Below are 22,309 nucleotides of genomic sequence, written 5' to 3'. Positions count from 1 at the left end.
AGAATAGTTTGGGTTCATTTAAACACTTATCTATTATATCGCTTTCATAGTTTCGTCTCTCCATTCTTATTATCTCAATGTACTTGTTTCTAGCATCAATATATTCCTCCCATCTTCTCTCAGTTTTCCTCTTCTTCCATCTATTCCAAGCATTTAACTTACAATTTCTAGCCTCTTTGCGTTTTGTACTGAACTATTCTTTACCCTTTCTACATCTCACTCCTCTTTTAGGTACACATTTCTCCACAGCAGAATTATATATGCTTATAAATTCATCCCATTTTTCCAAAACATCTTCCACATCTTCAAAGACCTTCCAGCCCACGGCAACAAAGTACTTTCTTAATTTTTCAAAGTCAGCTTTACTATATTTAAATCTTCTTACCTTATAATTTTCATCAATGATTACATTTTCATTTTTCAAATTAAATTCCATCAACACATGATCACTTTTACCTAGAGTGCTATCATAGTGTATAGTTTCAATAATTTCCATGCCATTGGTAAACACTAAAAAGTCTTGATGGTTTATCTCTTCCACTAAATCTGGCATCACTATCAACCCATTGAGACATCAAGTTTTCCACTCCCCAGTTCAATAGTCTATTACTCCATGAGCTCTCACTTCCAGTTGCCAATGTCTCCCAATTTATCTCCTTACAATAAAAATCACCAACAATAACTGTATCACTACTTTCCATCCAGTGTGGTTCTGCTTAACAACTCGTTTAATTCCATTTTAGTTGACATTAATCCATTTACATTAGTATAACATACCTTACTTACTGTTTGATGTACCATTTCTTTATTCTCATATCTCTTACTCTCCAGAAAAACTTCTCCTAAATTCTTTGTTCATTTTTTTTGTTTAGCCTCATTTACCAGATCCTTCCACTTCAACCTTTCAGCCTCATCCATCCATATCCCTGTTTATCCATACATTCTTATATTCTTCATCTCCAGACAACCTCCAAGACCCCATTAATCACTTGTGCTTGTACCTGTGTTGCAAACCTTATTCTTATGGGTCTAATTTTTTCTTCTTCATATTTCTCAGTTCTATGGAACTCTTCCACTTGCTTTACTACCTGGCTGTTTTCACCTGTCACTTTCTTCAGTAACTTATTCAACATTTTTGTTTCCTTTTTTTCTCTTTGAATTCTGCTTACTATTTTCTCTTCTTTTAAACCAAATACAATTACTTGTTTAAATTTTTCTACAGTGTCTCTCACTAACTTTTTCTCTTCTTTAATAACATTTACCACTTTTTGTCTCAGATTTTGTTTCTCATTTTGTTGTTCTATTATTTTCTTTAGTGATTTTTCTTCAAATTTACATTCATTTAGCCACTTATTTTGCCTCATTTCCACATCCTTTATAGGCAAGGCCATAAATAGAGGTGGTTATCACACAGCATGGCAACATTTGATCAAGGTCATTTCACCCCTCCTGTCTGGCTGGTGGGAACATATTTTTAAAAAATCACCTATTTGGCAACTTACTCTGTGAGCCATCAGCAGGGCATTGCAGATTAACAGTCAGTGATCTATGTGTCGTGGGTAGTGACATTGTCTTGGAGACAATGCAAGCACGATTTGTAAGAATCTGGGCAATATTTTGCATATCTCGTGTTCACTTACTTGACAATGGCACATAAACCACAAATCACTCAAGACAAAATCAGTCATATTTACACCTTACATAAGGCTGGAATTGGCACAAATGCTATTCAACAACAGACTGGTGTGTCTCAACATACTGTTGAATAATGGCTGCAGTGATGCCAGGCCACCAAAGATAATGCAGTACCAGCCCACTTATCAAAACCTGGTTGTCCTAAAAAAGTAAATAAAAGGACTCTTAACTGTGTTGAAGTGTGACGAGTGTTAGACCTGAAAGTACAGCACGTGAGCTAAAAGAAAATAGTCCAGGTCTACTGGGTAATGTGTCTCGCAGGACAGTATCACGTTACTGTAGAAAAGAGCTTGATCTCCCTTCCCACACTGCTGCGAGGAAACCTTTGCTCACTCCACGGCACATTGTAAACAGGCTCAGTTTTGCCAAGAAATTACATTCAGTGGCCCATAGAGAAAATACTTTCTGTACTGTGGAGTGGTGACAGTGCTTTCACAGCATCTGGGACACAGTTTGCAAGAGTGCGTAGGCCAAAAGGATCTGCCCATTATGACTTAAAATACACAGTGAAAACGGTAAAACATCCAGATTCAGTTATGGTTTTGGGAACATTTACATACTATGGTGTTGGCAATTTGATCTTTCTGAAAAGGGGGAGTCAGTGAACAGTGAACAGTACTTAGAACTGTTATGTGACAATTTAGAGGAGTGTTATGAAGTGCAAAGCAGAATGTTTCATGCAGGATGGGGCTCCCTGACACATGAGAAAACAAGTAAAGGAGTGGATGGATAATTGTGACTTGGATTACATCAAAGATTGGCCTGCCAACAGTCCTGATCTTAAACCTATCAAGAACTTGTGGTCTTTTCTGAAAAATGAGATCAAGAAAGAGAACACTAGTTCACTGCAAAAACTGAAAACTACACTGCAACGAGTGTGGAAAAGTCTTCCACAAGATAAATTGCAAGGCCTAGTTGACTCAGTTCCTCGTCGTCTACAAGAAGTCATAAAGAAGAAAAGAAATACAACACGATATTAACAATGGTGAATGAAATAGATTTTATTGTTATTTTATTACTGATGGGATGGTTACCACGAACCACCGGCATTATTATTGTTTACAATCCGCCACTATTTATGGCCTCGCCTGTACACTTGCCTTCATTTCTTTCTTTATTTCCTTTCTGAACAGTTTCTACTCTTTCCTTTATTTGTTTCTTTAAACAGTCATTTTCCACCTTTAACTTCTCATTTTTATCTTTCATCTTCATCAACTTTGCCGTAATAATCACCAACTCCTCACCTGTCTCCTTCTGGTGTGCCTCCAATGTCTTTATTCTCTCCACTCCATTTCTTCCATATATAATTTTTTTTCTACACTGCAATCTATGATTTAGTTCTCTTTCCTCACCAGTAAAACCTTCAAAGGATCCCCATTCTTTTGGGATGCCACCCTCCCCCATTTTGTCTGAAGTGTAAACAAACCAACCAAATTCTCCTAGAGATGGGATAACTATATTCAAATACTGTTTCTCCCCTCCCTATTTACCACCTAGTTATTCCTGTGTCTTCATAACATATCTTGTTCTACCATGAGCAATTTCTGCTATTCCTTCCTTCTATATGCAGAGCACTAGAGAACATGTCCTGTCAACTCCGCCACAGCCATGTGTGTGTGTGTGTGTGTGTGTGTGTGTGTGTGTGTGTGTGTGTGTTTACCTACCTAGTTGTATTTACCTAGTTGTGCTTTATGGGAAAAGAGATATGCTCGTGCTGTCCCATCTCCATATCTTTTAATATCCAACTTAGCCTTGAATACATGTATACTTTCTGCATTTACTATCTCCTCATCCAGACTGTTCCATACATCAATACCTTACACTTCTTTAAATTAAATTCCATTTCCCATCTATAACTCTACTCTGATATCTTGTTCAGATCTTCTTGTAACGTTCCACAGTCCTCTTCACTCTCAACTTTCTTTAGCAACTTTGCATCATCTATAACTATATGGGAAACTATACTTTTTTGACATCTCTTCTACAAGCACTCCTCTTCAGCCTCTTCCCATGTACTCTAGCGTCCCGTGTATCCCTCATATTCTTTATATATCGCAATCAAGTCTCCCCTTTCTCTCCTCTTTTCCAACATTGATAGATATAGCCTTTCCAGTCTCTCTTCATATGACAAGTCCCTGATACTTGGTACCATCTTTGTAGCTGCTCTCTGAACTCTCTACAACTTCCTTATATCCTTTTTCTTGTATGGCGACCACACTACTGCTGCATATTCTAGTCTAGGTCTTATCAGTGACACGATCATCTTCCTGACCATCTCTTCATCCATATATGCAAAGGCCTTATTCTTCTCAATAAGTTATAGGTTTCCCTTGTAATTTTGCTAATGTGTCTCTCCGGGTTCAGGTTCCCAGTCACTGTAACACCGAGATCCTTTTCCTCTTCTGCTCCACTCAACCTTACACCATTCAACACATAATTTCCTTTTACTCTTCCTGTACTTTTTCCAAATTCTATTACCTTACACTTCTTTAAATTAAATTCCATTTCCCATCTATAACTCTACTCTGATATCTTGTTCAGATCTTCTTGTAACGTTCCACAGTCCTCTTCACTCTCAACTTTCTTTAGCAACTTTGCATCATCTATAACTCTACTCTGATATCTTGTTCAGATCTTCTTGTAACGTTCCACAGTCCTCTTCACTCTCAACTTTCTTTAGCAACTTTGCATCATCCGCAAAAAGGCTCACGTAGCTGTTCACACTCTCCGTCATATCATTTATATAAACTACAAACATGATTGGTGCAAGTACTGAGCCTTGGGGTACTCCACTTATGACTTCCCTCCATGATGATTTTTTATCTTTTACCACCGTTGTCATTTCTCTGTTTGTCAAGAAATTTTCCATCCATCTCAGCAGGCCCCCCCTTACCCCACCATTATGCTTCAACTTCTACAACAATTTCCTGTGTGGCACTTTATCAGAGGCCTTCTTCAGGTCTAAATAAACACAATCAGCCCATCCATCTCTTTCTTGCATTATATCCACCACTCTAGGATAAAACTCAGTAAGTTTGTAACACACGATCTCCCTCTCCTAAATCCAAATTGTTGCTTTATTATCACTTCATTTCCTTCTAGGTATTGCATCCATTTATCCTTCACCAATCTGTCACACATTTTGCACACCACACTTGTTACAGACACAGGTCTATAGTTTAGGGGGTCCTCTTTACTACCACCTTTGTAGATTGGCACTGTGTTGGCTCTTTTCCATTCAATTGGGACTCTGCTTTCAATTAGGGAGCTTTCAATAATATTATGTATTACCCATGTCAACTGCTGATTGCACTCTTTTAGTATCCATCCTGACACTCCATCAGGTCCAGGGCCCTTCCTAATGTCTAGTCCCTCCATCTGTTTCTGGACATCCTCTTCAGTCACCTGGATTTCTCCCAGACCCATTTCTTCACTCATCTCACTCTGCCACACAAATGTTTTCTCTTTTGTGAATACTGATTGAAAACAGTTCATTATCAGTAGATAGATCTTTGATCTATCTACTGATCCCTTCATTATAAATTAACATGAATACGTCCCACTTTTCCTGCGTACTGCTTGCCGTGAACAGTTGTTTCCACTTAGCCTCTGCAAAATATTCCCTCAACCTGATAAAATCTGCTTTCCTGTAATTTTATCTTCCCTTTTTGTAAGTTTCATTCCTATTTTCTATTGGACCACTGCCTATACTGAATTCAATGAACAGATGTGTGTGTGTGTGTGTGTGTGTGTGTGTGTGTGTGTGTGTGTGTGTGTGTGTGTGTGTGTGTGTGTGTGTGTGTGTGTGTGTGATTGTTTACTATGTGAAAACAGTAATAAATTAATAGTTCATAGACAAACACCTTTATCTCTCTCTCTCTCTCTCTCTCTCTCTCTCTCTCTCTCTCTCTCTCTCTCTCAGGTGGTACAGTAATTTCTTGGACAAGAAACATTCAGATAATTCACTGATATGAAGATGAAAAAGATGAAAAATAGACATACAGATAATAATGATTCTATAGTTAAATGAGAATTATGAAAAGAATGATAAATAAATCACACAAAAATAAAACAATGGCAACTTTATAGAAAACAATGACTCGCGTGATAATTTTTTCCATTGTGTCAGACTGTCAGTTATGTGCTTACAGTTGGTGAGGTAATATATGCTATCATTCACCCCATAGACCCCCCACTCTACACCTTCTTCACCCCACAAACCTTCCTCACTACCTTCCTCTCCACATCATCAACCTTCCTCACCTTCCCACCTCTACTTCCCCTGCTTATCTTCATCTATGCCTGCTAATTTTGTTTTTCAGCCTTCCTCTCTCCCACCATCACTCATCATTCCTTCCCCTCACCACCACCACCTTCCCCTTCACATTTACTCCCTCTTCCATCTCCCATGTCCCCTCATCTGTCACCATCACCCTCAATACCACCACCTTCCCCTTCACATTCACCCCTCCTCCACCTCCTGCATCCCCTCATCCATCACCCTCACTGCCATCAGCTGCCAAAAACACATTTGACTCAAGTCATTCAACACTCATACTTTATCAACCAGAAGAGGAAAACTAAGTTTCCATCACTACCACCCTCTGATGAAGACTAGTGAGTAAAATATAAATTGCAATTTATTTTAGACTGAATATTGGTGTGTAAGGCATAATGGAGTAATTTTGGATATTCTGATACATAGTATGTTATGATTATGTTTAGTTTTGTGAATGTCATTGGTGGAGTTTTAGTTTGCTTTGCGTGCAGAAATCCCGGATATGATGTGTGATGCACGTTTTGACTTGCCAAACCGAAGAAGTTAAGCTTAACATATACAGCCTCATACACTGATGTGCTTGATCTATTAGTTTTGGTAGTGCTTGTGCTGTCTTTTTTATACATTATTACTCCACCTACTCTTTTATTTTCCTTACAGTTTAGAAGCATATCCAGGAATGCTAACTTCGGAGATTAGGTGTTTATTTAGCCATGTCTCAGTGATGCTAATGGTATCAGGATTTTCAGATTTTGTATATGCTATGAGTTCATCTTTTTTTCATTATGCTATGAGCATTCATATAGAATAAAGTGAGATTTTTTATGGTTTTCACCTGCTCTTCAGCTGGTCTGATACTTGACTTGCTTAGTGAAAATCTTCATTCTATGTTTCATGTGCATTTGCCACTGGCACTGATGATGATTCTTCTGCCTTGTCCTGCCTGTCTACACTGATGGCATTGTGAACTTCATTCGATTCGGGAGCTGTGTGGTCATTGTTAATTACATTGGCAACAACAGCTTCACTAGCTATGCTATGTCCTCATCATTTGTGCTCCCATTTCCTACCTTTGGAAGGTGAAGTATGTCAGCTATGCATGCACCTATTACTCTACCTAACCTTGCCTTCCCCACACAGTTAAGATGTATGCCATCACGAGCATACAAGGTTCTATCCGAAAAGAAGTAGTGCCACAGATCAAAGAAATACATGCCTTCCTGCCTACATATTGCCTCAATGTGATGATTTACAACTGATGTTTTCCTGTAAGTGGAAGGTCCAACGTCATATCGGGAGATGATGTAACTGTCATCCTACATTTGCCTCTCAGCAAATTCCTTCATCATGTCCCAATACTTACTCATATCTACAATGTCGGTTGTATTTTCATGGTGGAGGTTATTCGTGCTGACAACTGTCATGAACATGTTCTCCATAGAGTTTTCTACTAAGTGGTCAACCCTATCCATGATAGCCTATCTTGTGGCAAGGTTAAAACCTGTTTCCTCCTAGGCTTGTGTTACTGTATGTAAAGCGTATGTACCTCATGTGATTATTCCTCGGCATATAAGTGAAATGTTCAATAGTTTTCTATTTGCATGAAAACATGTAATATGTGTGAGTATCAGTATTTAATGCTATATTAAGCACCGAAGCCGATGCTCACTTGTTAGTAGTGTGGGGTTAACCTGCTAGTCGCCTGCGGGCATCACTCACGGCCAAGTCGCGCTCAGACAAAGACAGGCAGGATGGTGACCGAGGTAAATACTTTAATTTTGTAGTTAAAACTGATTGTCATAGTGCTAAGTCAATTGCATGTATTGTTAATGAATATTGTAATATGTTGAAAGTGTTTAATATCAGTGTATAATGTTATTTTGTAAGAAATTGAGACCGAGAACTTGTTCGCAGTTCTTACGGTCATGCCTACCTCATCAATAAACGTGTCAGGGAGAACTGCCTTTCCTCGACCCTACGATGATGGGTGTGATCAGTAAAACAGATCACTTGAGAGCCAATTGATGCCCAGCCGGTGCGGCTACAGTAAGAACTCGGCCTACAAGCAAGAAATTGGCTCCATGTGAAACCGTAGCAAGAGTGAGTCACAGGACGCTGACGTAAGCCTATAGGTTGACCTCTGAGGCCCCGGGGTCAGCTCTACCCTTGACGACAACCACTCCCTTCTACCCACTGTGCCTCGCCACCATTTTGTAGAACCCATGGTCACAGGCAAGAAAGCATAATAGTATGTATGTGCACTGAATTGAGTAGCCTAAGTGAAAATTACCCACAATTAGCTAGTATTAAGAGTGGTAATTTTAATTGCTCTTTCAGTGTCTCAGTATTGACACAATTAAGTTGTTAGATATGTCTGATACTGAGGAAATTAATGCAGTAGATGGCCTTAGGGAAGGTGAGGATGAGCAAGTGGACAGGGATCAAACTTGTATTGAAGAAGTTAGTGTCAGGGAGCGAGTGCCGACCGACAAAGGAAGAGAATATCAAGTCAGTGTAACCAAAGGAAGAGCAGAGTCCTGTAAGCGTAAATGGAGCAGTGTTACCAGCAAAATTAAGAAAGGATTAAAAATTGTAATTAGCCCCTTTGAATTAGAGCCCATGTCAAGTGAAGTAATAGAGGCATTTCATCAGTATTATGTGGAATACACAAAACTGATGGAACTAGAGCCAGAAAAGTCAGAGGAGCTAAATGAAGAGCTGGAACACAATCAACAAGTTCACCATGAAATATCAGAAAGTATGGAATGTAAAAGAAAGGAGTTAAAGAATGACAGAGGATCAATTTGTTCTAGTAAACAGTCTAGGCATTCTAGTCTCATCTACTTCATCACGTTCATCAGCAGCACAAAGAAAGCAAGAAGCAGCAGCAAAGGTAGCCAGACTTAGAAAGGAAATGGAATACCATGATAGTTTAGCAGAGGCAGAAGTTATGTTAGCTAAGACAAAAGCAGAGGCAGAAGCAATTTTCTCAAAGAAAAAGAGAGAGAGAGATTTAGCAGTTGCTAGTGCAGAACTTAATGCTCTTAGCTTAGTTGAAGAAGAAGTAAAAATGCTTCCAGGTAATGATGAAAGTGTAGAGAAGCAAAGTTATCTTCAATAATACATAGAGTCACAAAATGAAATGAAAGCACAAGCAATTGCAAATCAACAAAGTGACAATGCCATGCCTCAAATATGTTACATTCCATGATCCACAGGAACCTCCTTCTTGCAATAGAGATAATGAATTGATGACAAATGAAGTAGATGGACAAATACTTAGTGAACCTCAGGTAGAATCTCACCCCATTCAAGTCCATTGGAGGATACAGTGGTAGTCTACAGAACAATGACACAAGAAGTAGAAATCAATGAAGAAAAGAGGGTTAATTTCTTAGTGGTTCCTACTAAAACCAAAGAGATGATTAATCCTTCTCAAGTGAGAGATATGTTTGAACTTGACTTCAGTGATAGAAAGTCAGCTGACACTCCATTATCATATGAAGATAAAAGGTTTATGAGTAAGATGAAAGAAGGAGTACATCAGCTGAAGGATGGCCATTATGAGTTGTCCCTTCCTCTTAAAGATGATAACGTCAAGCTTCCAAACAACAAACTATTAGCAGAGCAGAGACTCAAGAAGTTAAGAGCTAAACTTGAGAAGGATAATCAACACAAAGGTGATTACAAAGTGTTCTCAGATGATATGATTACAAAAGGTTATGCAGAGGTTGTACCGACAAAGGATTTAGTTAGGAATGATGCTAAGGTCTGGTACATTCCACATCATGGAGTCTATCATCCGAGAAAGCCAAAGAAGTTGAGAGTTGTCCTTGACTGTAGTGCAAACTACAGGAACCAGTCATTAAACAGTCACCTGTTACAAGGCCCAGACCTTACCAACAAACTTATTGGAGTGTTGTGTAGGTTTAGGCAAGAAAGGATTGCACTTGTGTGTGATATAGAAGCAATGTACCATCAAGTGAAGGTCAACCCAGAACACAGAGACATGTTAAGATTCCTTTGGTGGGAAAAGGGTGACCTTAATAATGAGATAGCTGAATACAGGATGACAGCTCACCTGTTTGGAGCTACATCATCTCCAAGTGTAGCTAACTTTGCACTTAAGAAAGCTGCAGATGACTACGGGTGTGGATCTGATGCAGCCAAGTTTGTAAGAAACAACTTTTATGTTGATGATGGTTTGAAGTCAGTAGCTACAATGGATGAAGCTGTCACTCTTATTCAGCAAAGCAAAGAATTATGTTACAAGGGAGGTTTTAACCTTCATAAGTTCTTGTCAAACAACAAAGCTGTATTAGCTGCAATTTCTCCTCATGAGAGAGCAGATGGAATTAAAAGTTTGGATTTTAGTAAGAATGAAGACACACTGCCTACAGAAATAACTTTGGGAGTTGAGTGGTGCATAGAATCTGACACATTTCAATTTAGAATAAAGCTGAAAGACAAGCCACTCACCAGGAGAGGCATTCTGTCAACAGTGAGCTCTATATATGATCCATTAGGTCTAGTGTCACCTCTCATACTGACTGGAAAGCAAATTTTACAAGAATTATGTAAGAATGCAGTTGAATGGGATGATGAGGTGCCAGATTATGTCAAACCTAAATGGATAAAATGGAAGGATGAGCAGCACAAACTAGATCAGTTAAAGGTACCTAGATGCTACAAACCTGATGACTTTGGGGAAGTAGAAAAGGTTGAACTCCATCACTTTTCAGATGCCTGTCAAGAGGGATATGGCCAGTGCTCATATATTAGATTAATTAGCAAGACTGGCCAAATTCATTATGCATTAGTAATGGCAAAGTCACGTGTCACACCTCTAAAAACCATGACATTTCCCAGACTAGAACTAGCAGCAGCAGTGGTGTCAGTTAGAATCCATAAACTCTTGAAGGGAGAACTTGAGTATAATAATGTGGAAGAAGTATTTTGGACAGACAGCAAAGTAGTCCTTGGTTACATTGCAAATGAAGCAAAGAGATTCCATGTATATGTTGCAAATAGAGTAGAAACAATAAGAGATCACACTTCACCAGATCAGTGGAAATTTGTAGAGACGCAGTATAACCCAGCAGATCATACATCTAGAGGCATGACAGCAGATGAATTGTGCAATAGCAAGATCTGGTGGAATGGCCCAGAATTCCTTTGGCAACATAGCAAAATGGATAGCCATTCCCAGTACAAGGTCATAAATGAGAATGATCCAGAAGTGAAGAAAGTTGTATGCCATGCTGTAGGTACACAACAGCCCACAGATATACTAGAAAGACTTGAGTATTTTTCTGATTGGTTTAAAGCAAAGAGGGCAGTTGCTGTATGCCTCAAGCTTCTGAACAGCTTCAGAGGAAAAGGTGATGGCACTACTAAAGTAAAGGGAAACACATATAAGCCAGTAAATGTAGCAGAAGTGTCAGAAGCTGAAAATGTAATTATAAAACAACTGCAAGCAAAGGCATTCCAGAAGGAAATAAATGTACTGGAATCATCTGCTAACCATAATTCTTTAATTAAAGGAGACAATGGCAAGGGAACAAAAGTGATAGACAAGACCAGTTCCCTCTATAAGTTAGATCCCTTCATTGACAAAAATGGTATCATGAGAGTAGGAGGAAGATTGAGGCTTTCTAATCTGACAGATGAATCCAAACATCCAGTCATCCTCCCCAAAACATCTCACATAACCCAGCTGATAATATGCCACCATCACAAAAGGACAAATCATCAAGGCAGGGGCATAACTTTAAATGAAATCAGGTCATGTGGATACTGGATAGTTGGAGGATCATCCCTAGTATCAAGGCACATTTCAAAGTGCATTATCTGTCGTAAAGTTAGAAGTACAACACAGGGACAGAAGATGGCAGACCTGCCTATTGACAGACTAGAACCATCACCTCCTTTTACATACTCAGCAGTAGATTTCTTTGGCCCTTTCTATATCAAAGAGGTGCGTAAAGAGCTTAAAAGATATGGAGTGCTCTTTACTTGCATGGCATGTAGAGCTGTGCACATAGAGACAGCCAACAGCATGGATACAAGTTCCTTCCTAAGTGCATACCGTCGCTTTGTAGGACGAAGAGGGCCCGTAAGACAGTTGAGATGTGACCAAGGAACTAACTTTGTAGGAGCCAAATCAGAGTATGAGAAATGCTTAAAAGAATTAAATAACAATAAAGTCAGACAAGAACTCATGAAAGATCAGTGTGACTTGATTGTTTTTAACATGAATGTACCCAATTCCAGTCACATGGGAGGTGTTTGGGAGAGGCAGATACGCACAGTGAGAAATGTACTCTCTGTGTTGCTTGATCAGCATGGTACCCAGTTAGATGACCAAGATCTGAGAACCTTCCTAGTTGAAGCAGAAAATATAGTTAATGGTCGTCCCCTAACTGTGGACCATCTTAACTACCCAGAAAGTCTTACACCGTTGACACCCAGTAATTTGTTAACTATGAAAACAAAGGTAGTACTGCCTCCTCCAAGCATTTTCATTAAGAAGGACCTGTACTGCATAAAGAGATGGTGCAGAGCACAATACCTGGCCAACCAGTTCTGGTCCAGGTGGAAAAAGGAGTATGTGCAATTCCTACAACTTAGAAATAAGTGGACAACACCAAAGAGGAATCTCAGTGTAAATGACATAGTTATCATCAAAGATCAGAATTTAGCAAGGAACCAGTGGAAACTGGGAAGAGTAACAGAAGTATCTCCTGATCATGATGGCCTAGTAAGAAAGGTTAAGGTCCTGGTTTCAGACTGTAATCTCGACAACCAGGGAAGACACATAAAGGCAAACAGGACCATCATAGAGAGGCCAATACATAGTCTAGTATTGCTGTTAGAAGGTAATGCATAATAATAGACCGGAGCATCCCCGCCAAGGAGCCAGTGTAACAAAACATATTATGTGCTAATCCTAGTTTTAAGGTACATACTAATTTTAATTTAAGGTAAATTGTTACACAATTTAGGGGAGCCATGTTACTGTATGTAAAGCGTATGTACCTCATGTGATTATTCCTCGGCATATAAGTGAAATGTTCAATAGTTTTCTATTTGCATGAAAACGTGTAATATGTGTGAGTATCAGTATTTAATGCTATATTAAGCACCGAAGCCGATGCTCACTTGTTAGTAGTGTGGGGTTAACCTGCTAGTCGCCTGCGGGCATCACTCACGGCCAAGTCGCGCTCAGACAAAGACGGGCAGGATGGTGACCGAGGTAAATACTTTAATTTTGTAGTTAAAACTGATTGTCATAGTGCTAAGTCAATTGCATGTATTGTTAATGAATATTGTAATATGTTGAAAGTGTTTAATATCAGTGTATAATGTTATTTTGTAAGAAATTGAGACCGAGAACTTGTTCGCAGTTCTTACGGTCATGCCTACCTCATCAATAAACGTGTCAGGGAGAACTGCCTTTCCTTGACCCTACGATGATGGGTGTGATCAGTAAAACAGATCACCTGAGAGCCAATTGATGCCCAGCCGATGCGGCTACAGCTTGTCTCTACAGAACTTGTAACCTTGGCTGCGAATGAGACTATCTCCTGTGAAGCAGCAAACCGATTTCTCAAAGTAACAGTGGCACTGTCTGTACAATGAGCATTGGCCTTTTTACTATTTTGAACAATTTGAAAGCCGTCATCTGTACTTGTTGCAACTTTTATCCTATTCTCTTCCTGATTTACACTTGTCCCCTTGACAGCTTTATCAGCCTGACCTGCAGTTCATCTTTCAAACGAGCTACTTCATTTTTATTAATTCCCTGACTTTGGCCAATGCATTTGCCAGAGAGTTACAAAATGGACAACACAGTTGACTATCTTGCTGCAAGAACAACTCCAGGACAAAAGCCTCCCCACACCCCAAACATGCGTAATGGGTAGCTTTAGGTATTGTGAATACAGAACAAGTACTGAAATGGGGAATAATTTTAAACACATGAGTAATTAAGTGCTTAACGCAGTCATGTGTGCTGTTGAGATTAAGACAGTTTAAGTCAGGTCATGGTATATGAGGCAGTGGAAATTGCTGTCCATGATCTGAGGATAGACAAAGTGGGTTAAACACACAGAAAAATGTACACAATAGAATGCGACAAAAATGTGTACACGCAAATAAAACAGCAAAATCCTATACAACACAGAGTTAACTTTACAAGAATTATTAGTGACAAGGGAGTATAGAGAAAAATATTTGGTCTGTGCCTGCCCACTATAATGAATGTAAGACTGGTGTTTGTGTGGGAGGTTGTGGATTCTGTAGGTGACAATATCTAGACAGTGAAAGTAAGTTTCTAGAGGCTGGAAAAAAACACAAAGAGAAATTAATAGTAACACTTAGCTGATACTGAGTTCAGCTCAGGTCAGTGGTCAGCAGTGGGAGCAGCAGAGTCTGGAACACCAGCAGGTCACGAAACACGTCTACTCAGGAGGAGGTCAGGTGGGTGACTGAAAGTGATAGGTATTGGATATATTATTATTTGTACGATATGTTTTCCCGGCGGCAAGCCAAGCACTGCTTGTCGCCAAGAGTGTATCCTCAGTTCCGGGCCGAGCCCAATAAAGGAGAGACGTGTGTCCCTGTGTCTCGTTCCCCTGCCTAGCTATCTTACATGGCGCAGTGAAACCCTTACCTACACCGGTCAAGATGCCTCTACCTCGCCGATCCCCTCGCTCGACGCCTAGGGCCTCGACGACAGTGGTTCCTCGCAGCCTCCAGCCGCTGCTCCAGCAGGCAAGGCAGACCATCAGTGACCAGCAATAAGCCATCACCACCTTGCAGGCCAACATGGCGGCGCTCATCACACGAGGCAACGTGGCGCCCGCCCCTCGGGTGCCTCTCTCGGCTGCCCCCGAGAAATGCGACCTGGATATGACACCAGCTGCATTCAGGTCGTGGAAACGGTCCATGGAGTGCTGGCTTCTCCTCTGCAAGTGGCCACGCCAGGAAGCGGTCCATCACGTCAGACTCCTCTGTGGCCCCCCGCTGCAACGTGCCTTGGACGCCAGATTCACCTTCAACCAGTGGAGCGCCCTCACACAGCAGGAGGCGCTGGACGCCATTGGTAACCTAGTGCTTCGCTCCTCCAGCCCGGCAGTGCAGTGGGCAGAGTTTTTCGGTGTCAGCCAAGGGCAGGACGAGTGTGTTAGTGACTTCGTACGGGGCGCCCAGAAAGTCAACGACTGCGCTTTCGAGTGTCCCCAGTGCAGCCTCAACCTCTCTGAGTACTTGCTATTGAAAAAGCTTGTGGTAGGCATCCACGACACGGGCCTCAAACAGCAGGTGTATCAGGCGTGTGACTTGTTAGGCAGTGTGGACGCCCTAAGGGCCATGTGTTGTGCATATGAGGCAGCCCGCCAACACACCTCAGGCGTGGGCGGTTGGCGGGAAAGCAGTCGCGCGGCTGGCACCGTGCAGGCCGAGGAGGACAGGAACCAGACGCTCGACGCCACCGCTGCCACCACCTCTGGCAAGACACAGCCCTCACGTACTTGCTGGAACTGTGGTACTTCGCACGCCCCTGACAGAGCTTCCTGCCCGGCCAGGGAAGCAGTCTGCGTCGCCTGTCGTAAGAAAGGTCACTTCAAGAGGTGCTGCAGGAGCTCCAAGCGCCCACACGGCACTGCATCTGCCTACGCCGTCTCGGGATCAGTGACAACGGCAGGCGCGAACGTGTCCCGCCAACCCACCATAGAGGTAACAGTGGCGCTTGGCAAGGGCGCCAAGCACCGCACAGCAGCTGTGGCGGACACCGGCGCCCAGGTGTGCGTCGCGGGGGTGGCCCTCCTGTCCAGTCTCAACATACAACCCACGCAGCTACAGGGATGTGCAGGCTTGCGGGATGTAGCGGACTTGCCCTTACAGTGCCTCGGATCGTGCCGGTGTGACATTTACCTTGGCGGCCATGCTACACAGCAAGAAGTATACTTCGTACCCTCCGCCAGGTCGCTGTTCCTGTCACTGAGCGCGTGCAAAGAGCTGGGGCTGGTGCCCGCCGGCTTCCCTCACCACTCCCTGCCGACAGTGCAAGCAGTGGAAGCACGTGACACGACCGCCGAGCCTGCCCAGCCGCCTGCCAAGCCCGCTACGATACCATTCCCGCCACACGAGGAGCACGTACGACGGCTAGAGGAGTGGCTACTACAACACTTCTCGGCCTCCGCCTTCAACACCACAAGGAGCCCGCTGCCCGTGATGGACGGAGAGCCTCACCACATCCACCTGGCACCCAACGCTGTCCCCTACGCCTGCCACACGCCCGCCTCGGTGCCGAAACACTGGGAGGACGAGGTGAAAGCCCAACTTGAAGACGACGTACGGCGAGGCGTCATCGAGCCTGTCCCGGCAGGGGAACCCACGGAGTGGTGTGCCCGCATGGTTGTGGTAGCAAAGAAATCAGGGCAACCGCGGCGCACCGTCGATTACCAGCGCCTCAACGCCGCATGCCGCAGAGAGACACACCACACCCCCGCCCCCTTCGACATGGTGTCTAGTGTCCCCAAACATTGCTTCAAGACAGTGGCTGACGCTTATTGGGGGTACCACCAAGTCAGGCTGGACGAGGAGAGTCGAAGTCTCACCACCTTCATCACCCCATGGGGGAGGTTCAGGTACCTCCGTACCCCCATGGGCCACTGTTCTGCTGGCGACGCATACACAAAGCGCTTCGATGACGCCATCCAAGGCATCGTGAGGAAGCACAAGTGTATCGACGACACCCTCCTCTACGACAGCAACATCGAAGACGCATTCTGGCACATGTACGAGTTTCTGGTGACCTGTGCAGCCAAGGGGATTACTTTGAAGTCTGAAAAATTCCAGTTCGCACGGAGGGAGGTGGATTTCGTGGGTTTTCGCCTCGGCTGGGAGGAGTACAAACCCACAGACGAGCGCCTAGCGGTAATCAAAAGCTTCAGGATGCCTGACAAGCCCTCCATCTCAGACATCAGGTCGTGGTACGGGTTTGTCAATCAACTTGCCCCATTCCTCGCCACAGCCCCAATCATGAACGCCTTCAGGGAGCTCCTGAAGAAGCCGTGCGGAAAGGCTGTGTACTGGGACGAGCACCTGCAGGAGAAATTCCGCCGCGCTCAGGACACCATATGCCAGCTTGCAAAGGACGGCCTGGCATATTACGACAAAACCCACCCCACAGTTGCCCTCACAGACTGGAGCAGGGAGGGCATTGGATTCATTATCCTGCAGCAGTTCTGCCACTGCTCGTCTGCTGCCGCTCCCTTCTGCTGCAGGGCGGGCTGGCGTCTGGCCCTGTGCGGAAGCCGCCACCTCACGGCCGCCGAGACTGGTTACGCCGCGGTAGAGGGGGAAACCTTGGCTGTGGTGTGGTGCCTCCAGAAAGCCCGGCTGTTCTTGTTGGGGTGCCCGAACCTCACCATCGTCACCGACCACCGCCCTCTCACCAAGCTGCTGGGGGACAGGGCCCTCACAGAAGTCATCAACCCACGACTCTTCCGGCTCAAGGAGCGAACGCTACAGTACCGCTTTCAAGTCAAATATCTGCCAGGAAAAAGGAACGCCGCAGCCGACTTCCTGTCCAGGTACCCAGCCCTCAGAAGCCCCACCACAGACACCGACGCTGACCTGGATGAGGACCTCACCGAGGCAGTAGCAGCCGTGGTCATTGCCACAGCCGAACACGAGGGTCACGTTCTCGACGAGTCAGCGGTGAGAAAATCTGCAGCCGACGACCCTGTCTACCAACTACTACTGGCCAAAATGTTGGCCGCGGACTGGCACCCACACAAGGCGCAAGAAGTGGCCTGCCTGCGCCCGTTCTATGGCGTGAGGGACCGGTTGGCAGTCTCTCAAGACCTTGTCACATACACCTTTGACCAGGGTTGTGTGCAACTCATGATTCCTGAGCCCCTCCGCCCACAGGTAGCAGCAAACTTACACGCTGGTCACCAAGGGCTAGATTCCATGCTGCGGAGGGCAAGGCAATGTGTATACTGGCCCGGGTTGGAAGGAGACCTGCAGCACTACCGGGCGTCGTGCACGTCATGCGAGATGCACGCTCCCTCTCAGCCCTCAGAAACACTCGTCATCACGCCGCCCCCAGAGTACCCATTCCAATCCACAGTGGCGGACATGTTTCAGCATGAGGGGCACACCTACATGGTCTACGCTGACAGGCTCACTGGATGGCTAGAACTCGCCCATTTCCCACACGGTGCTACATCTAATAAAATCAAGAGTCAAATGAGGCAGTACTTCACGCGATGGGGCGCCCCGGAACAGCTGTCCACTGATGGGGGGCCGAACCTGGCGAGCGAGGAAATGTCGGAATTCCTCAAGAAGTGGGGTGTCATTGCACGCCTGTCCTCAGCACAGTACCCACAGTCAAACGGGCGGGCCAAAGCAGCAGTCAAGACGGCCAAAAGAATCATCAGAGCCAACACAGGTAGCGGGGGCTCATTGGACACGGACAAAACCTCCCTCGCTGTGCTGCAGTACCTTAACCTAACCTCTTCAGTCATTTCCCTCTGGTAAATAGAAATCAGTGAACAAGGCTTTTGCAGCTTCCTTGGATATCGTGTACCTACCAGGAAGTAAATTCTTTTACAGTCAGTGTCAAGAACAAATCCAATCCAAATCATTCAGCATTCTTGGCAGCCTGACCCTATCTATTTCTGCATTATTAAGCACTTTCAACTCCTCAGATTCTAGCAGTGGATCCATAACCTAATAAAATGCATGGTAACAATAATAATCATTCACTCAATCAATTTAGCAGTCAAGTATAACAGTAGCTGTGCACTAAGAAAATAAACCATAATCATTGCTTCTTGACACTATGATGATGGAACTACTCTGTAACTATGCCATGAGACAAAACAATAATAATGTAAATGATGAACAAACACTGCACAGGGAAATAAATGGAGGAGCAGGAGTACAAGTATTGACACACCTCACTGCAGAGCACCTGAGCGTTTCCACCCTCATTTATATACCTCAAGGTAAAAACTCTATCATCAAAACACGAAATCGTAAGATGTTTTCAACAAAAATGATATTCAAACCAAAATAATAGAAACTGAAATTAAAATAACTCACCTGGGGTGCCTGGTATTGTCTTGATCTCCTGCTAGAATCATGAGTCTTGAGAAAGCAATGCGAATATAGTATTTTCATTACTACATTGTTCTATTCAGAGTTTAAAAATTACAATGTGTATTCTATTTAATTTATTACATAAAATGATCATTTGTAGGAAAAAAATTGTTTCTCACTCACGGGAAAGGGAGGCCTCTCGGCTACTTACTTTTGCCAGGCTATTCCAATATGATTCCATCACTAACCCTGGCGAAGGAAAGTCTGGCGACGTCTGTCACTGGTTTTAAAAGTACGAAATTGTTGATCGCCTGGCGAAACTGAATGCCTCACCTGGCGAAAGTTTTTAAAAGTACGGCCAATAGTCTCAATGGGTTTTATAAGCAAAAAAACACATTATATTGCACAATTTGTCATTTCTGATGCACTAGAAAAAAAAGTGTTTCTCCTACTCTCTTCCCTACAGTTCCCGCATCGCCTGTGCCTTGATAATCCCTTGGGATGAAAGCCTGACATCCTTGGAGGTGTGTGGGAGCATCTGAGGGATTTTTATGGGAGGGTTTCTTTTTGCTTATTTTTTTTGCAAAAACATTCAAATTTTTCTAATTTAGTTTTCTAATTTAATAGTTTCATTATTAAGTAAGAGGATTATATTTAGTGTACGGGATAGAATTAATAAATTTGTATATTTACTATTTTTCTTTAATTTTCCAAAATCAGGTATAAACTACCCACGTTCTGTGGCTGTGCAACAGGGAAATGGGTTCAGTGTTCCAGGGTTAAGAGGCACATTTTATTTACAAGATATATAAAGGACACTACAAGGGTATTATCCTGCACTGCCCTTTCAGGTAGGGTGTCATGGCGCCATCATGCCAGCCTGACTCCAGTCATCACCATGGAAAGTTAGAAAGATTGTGATCTATATTTTCTGTTATGCCTTTGAAAAACAGCAGCTTTTATCTTCACAACCTTGAAGTTTGGCACTATTTCCTCCCTTGGTGAGTGTTAATGTATCTTCTTAGTACATGTATATTGATTTCAGATGTCAGCCATGAGGAATAGCGTGTGACTGCCATGGTACGTACTGGTTAGGTTAGGTAATGTTAGGTTAGCTTAGGTAATGCTAAGTTAGTTCAGGTTAGGTAATGCTAGGTTGGGTAATGCTTGGTTAGGTTAGTGTCCTTAAGATTGTGTTCAGAGGGATGAAGCTCCCCCAGTCAGGTTAGGTTAGGTTAGGTAATGTTAGGTTAGGGTAGTGCCCTAAAGATGGGTGGGGGTCCCGAGGGAGTGAAGCCCCCCACCAGTTAGGTTAGAAATTTCTTCATTTGTCAGAACATGGTATTTCATCCTTACTTTTACATGACTGTCCAAATTTGCCCTAATTTGGCTTTCTGCATTCCCCTCCCAAACCCCCAATTCCATACAGGTCTCCCAAACTTGTTACAGAAAAGGAGTTGTGTAAGGAGGAGTTATTGTAAATTTCTACCATACTAAGGAACCAATGGACCTTGGAGATTAATTTTCCCAAGGTGAAATACAAATATTATAAGGTGTATATGGTTAACATATTTAATTTCCCTGAATTATTATTTGAACAATGAACATAGATGAAGGGTGGGGTAATTTAGATTAAATGTTCCAGTTTTGTAAATAACATGTTGGACAGAAACTACTATCTTCTACAAGCCTTAGTTTTATCTGTTCTCATTTAAAAGAACATTCCCAGCACATAACAGAAGACAGCTGGAGCCAACAGGCTTATGTACACCAAGGATATAATGGACCAGGCAATGAAGGATGTCGGAAGCGGCATGCCAATACCAAAGTAGGACTCTGCATATCGTAAACTTAAATGTTGGTGACTATGTGGTGACAAAAATTCAAAATTACTAACAAAGGAAAGGGCCTTTTGCTATGTTGGCAAACTGCTGGACTAAGTGAAACCTGAAAAAGACACACTGGGACATAGTATTTCTGGAAGATGACCAGTGTTGGTAAAACCTAGTATCTCTCCAGAAATCTGATGTTCCTGATATATATATATATATATATATATATATATATATATATATATATATATATATATATATATATATATATATATATATATATATATATATATATATATATTAACAGTGGTGTTCCTCAGGGTTCTGTCCTGTCACCCACTCTCTTCTTATTATTCATTAACCCGTACGCTTCGGGCGACGGGAATTCCCGCTCGGGCGGAGGGCTTCGGGTGGCGGGAGTTCCCGTCCTCTGCTGTCCCGCCAAGATTTGTACTCCCGTGACGTAATTATTATTTCCTGTGGTTGATGGCATCCCTGCCCTACGTTTCACGCAACTTCCCAGAGCACTACAGACCACTATGGCGGACAGATATGCTGATAATGATTTCCCTGTGTCTGGATGCGTGGAGGAAGGGAGCGCGCCAGCGGGCCCCAGTTCCTCTACCCCTATAATCAGGGAGCGCACTAAGCCACCGCATGTGGTAAATTTGAATAACAGTGGTATCCTAAGAGCCTTGTTCGATGAGTTTCGTAAGGAGTTATTTATATGAGTTTCAAACCTGCGTAATATGTAGCCTAATGAGTGTATATATTCGATAATTGTACTGTGTTTATGAAAGTTTTTTTTTTCATATGATGACCAAAAAAAAAACATTAAGTTTCGCAAGGAGTTATGTATATGAGCATCAAACCTGCATAATATGTAGCCTAGTGTGAATAATCACGCTGGTATGAGAGAATGCATGCTGTGTACGTGGTGGCGCGGGGAGAGGGAGACCCAGGCCAAGGTCAACAGCACCCGCACGAACAAGTGCGCTCGGCTTGGCCAAAAGTAGCACCTCTTCCCAACATCATATCTCTGCCGGGCTGCAACCTAGACAAATTCAATTTATTTCATCGTGAAGAGGAAGGATTGGCGGTGAGATAACACTAAAAACTACTATGTTTTCGTTTGAAATTACCCCACAGGGTACTGATGAAGAACACCTATTTTTCTGAAATTTATCAATACTGCTCGCGCGCTGAGAGGACGACAATAGTCCTCTAACCCGAGGTCTATGGGTTAATGATCTTCTAAGGCTGCTTACACACGAGCGTTTCCGTACGCGCTTTCGGGTGCGCGACGTTTTAACTTTCAATGGAGTGCAATGGGACCTTTCACACGACGCGTTGCACGCGCTAGCAACGCCGCGCAGACGCTGGAGCC

The 22,309-nt window shown here is 43.1% G+C and overlaps 1 protein-coding gene across 1 annotated transcript; it reads left to right on the top strand.

Annotated features, from left to right (window-relative positions):
- The first annotated feature begins 14,803 nt into the window (after window positions 1–14,803).
- Window positions 14,804–19,632, top strand: LOC135108213 (uncharacterized protein K02A2.6-like). Its single transcript, XM_064018990.1, has 2 exons — window positions 14,804–18,486; window positions 19,557–19,632. The coding sequence occupies exons 1-2, from the start codon at window positions 14,804–14,806 to the stop codon at window positions 19,630–19,632; spliced, it is 3,759 nt and encodes a 1,252-aa protein (XP_063875060.1).
- Window positions 19,633–22,309: the final 2,677 nt, after the last annotated feature.

The sequence above is a fragment of the Scylla paramamosain genome, chromosome 16 (assembly GCF_035594125.1).
Source record: "Scylla paramamosain isolate STU-SP2022 chromosome 16, ASM3559412v1, whole genome shotgun sequence".
Lineage (NCBI taxonomy): Eukaryota > Metazoa > Arthropoda > Malacostraca > Decapoda > Portunidae > Scylla > Scylla paramamosain.
This window is presented reverse-complemented; position numbering and strand designations above follow the sequence as displayed.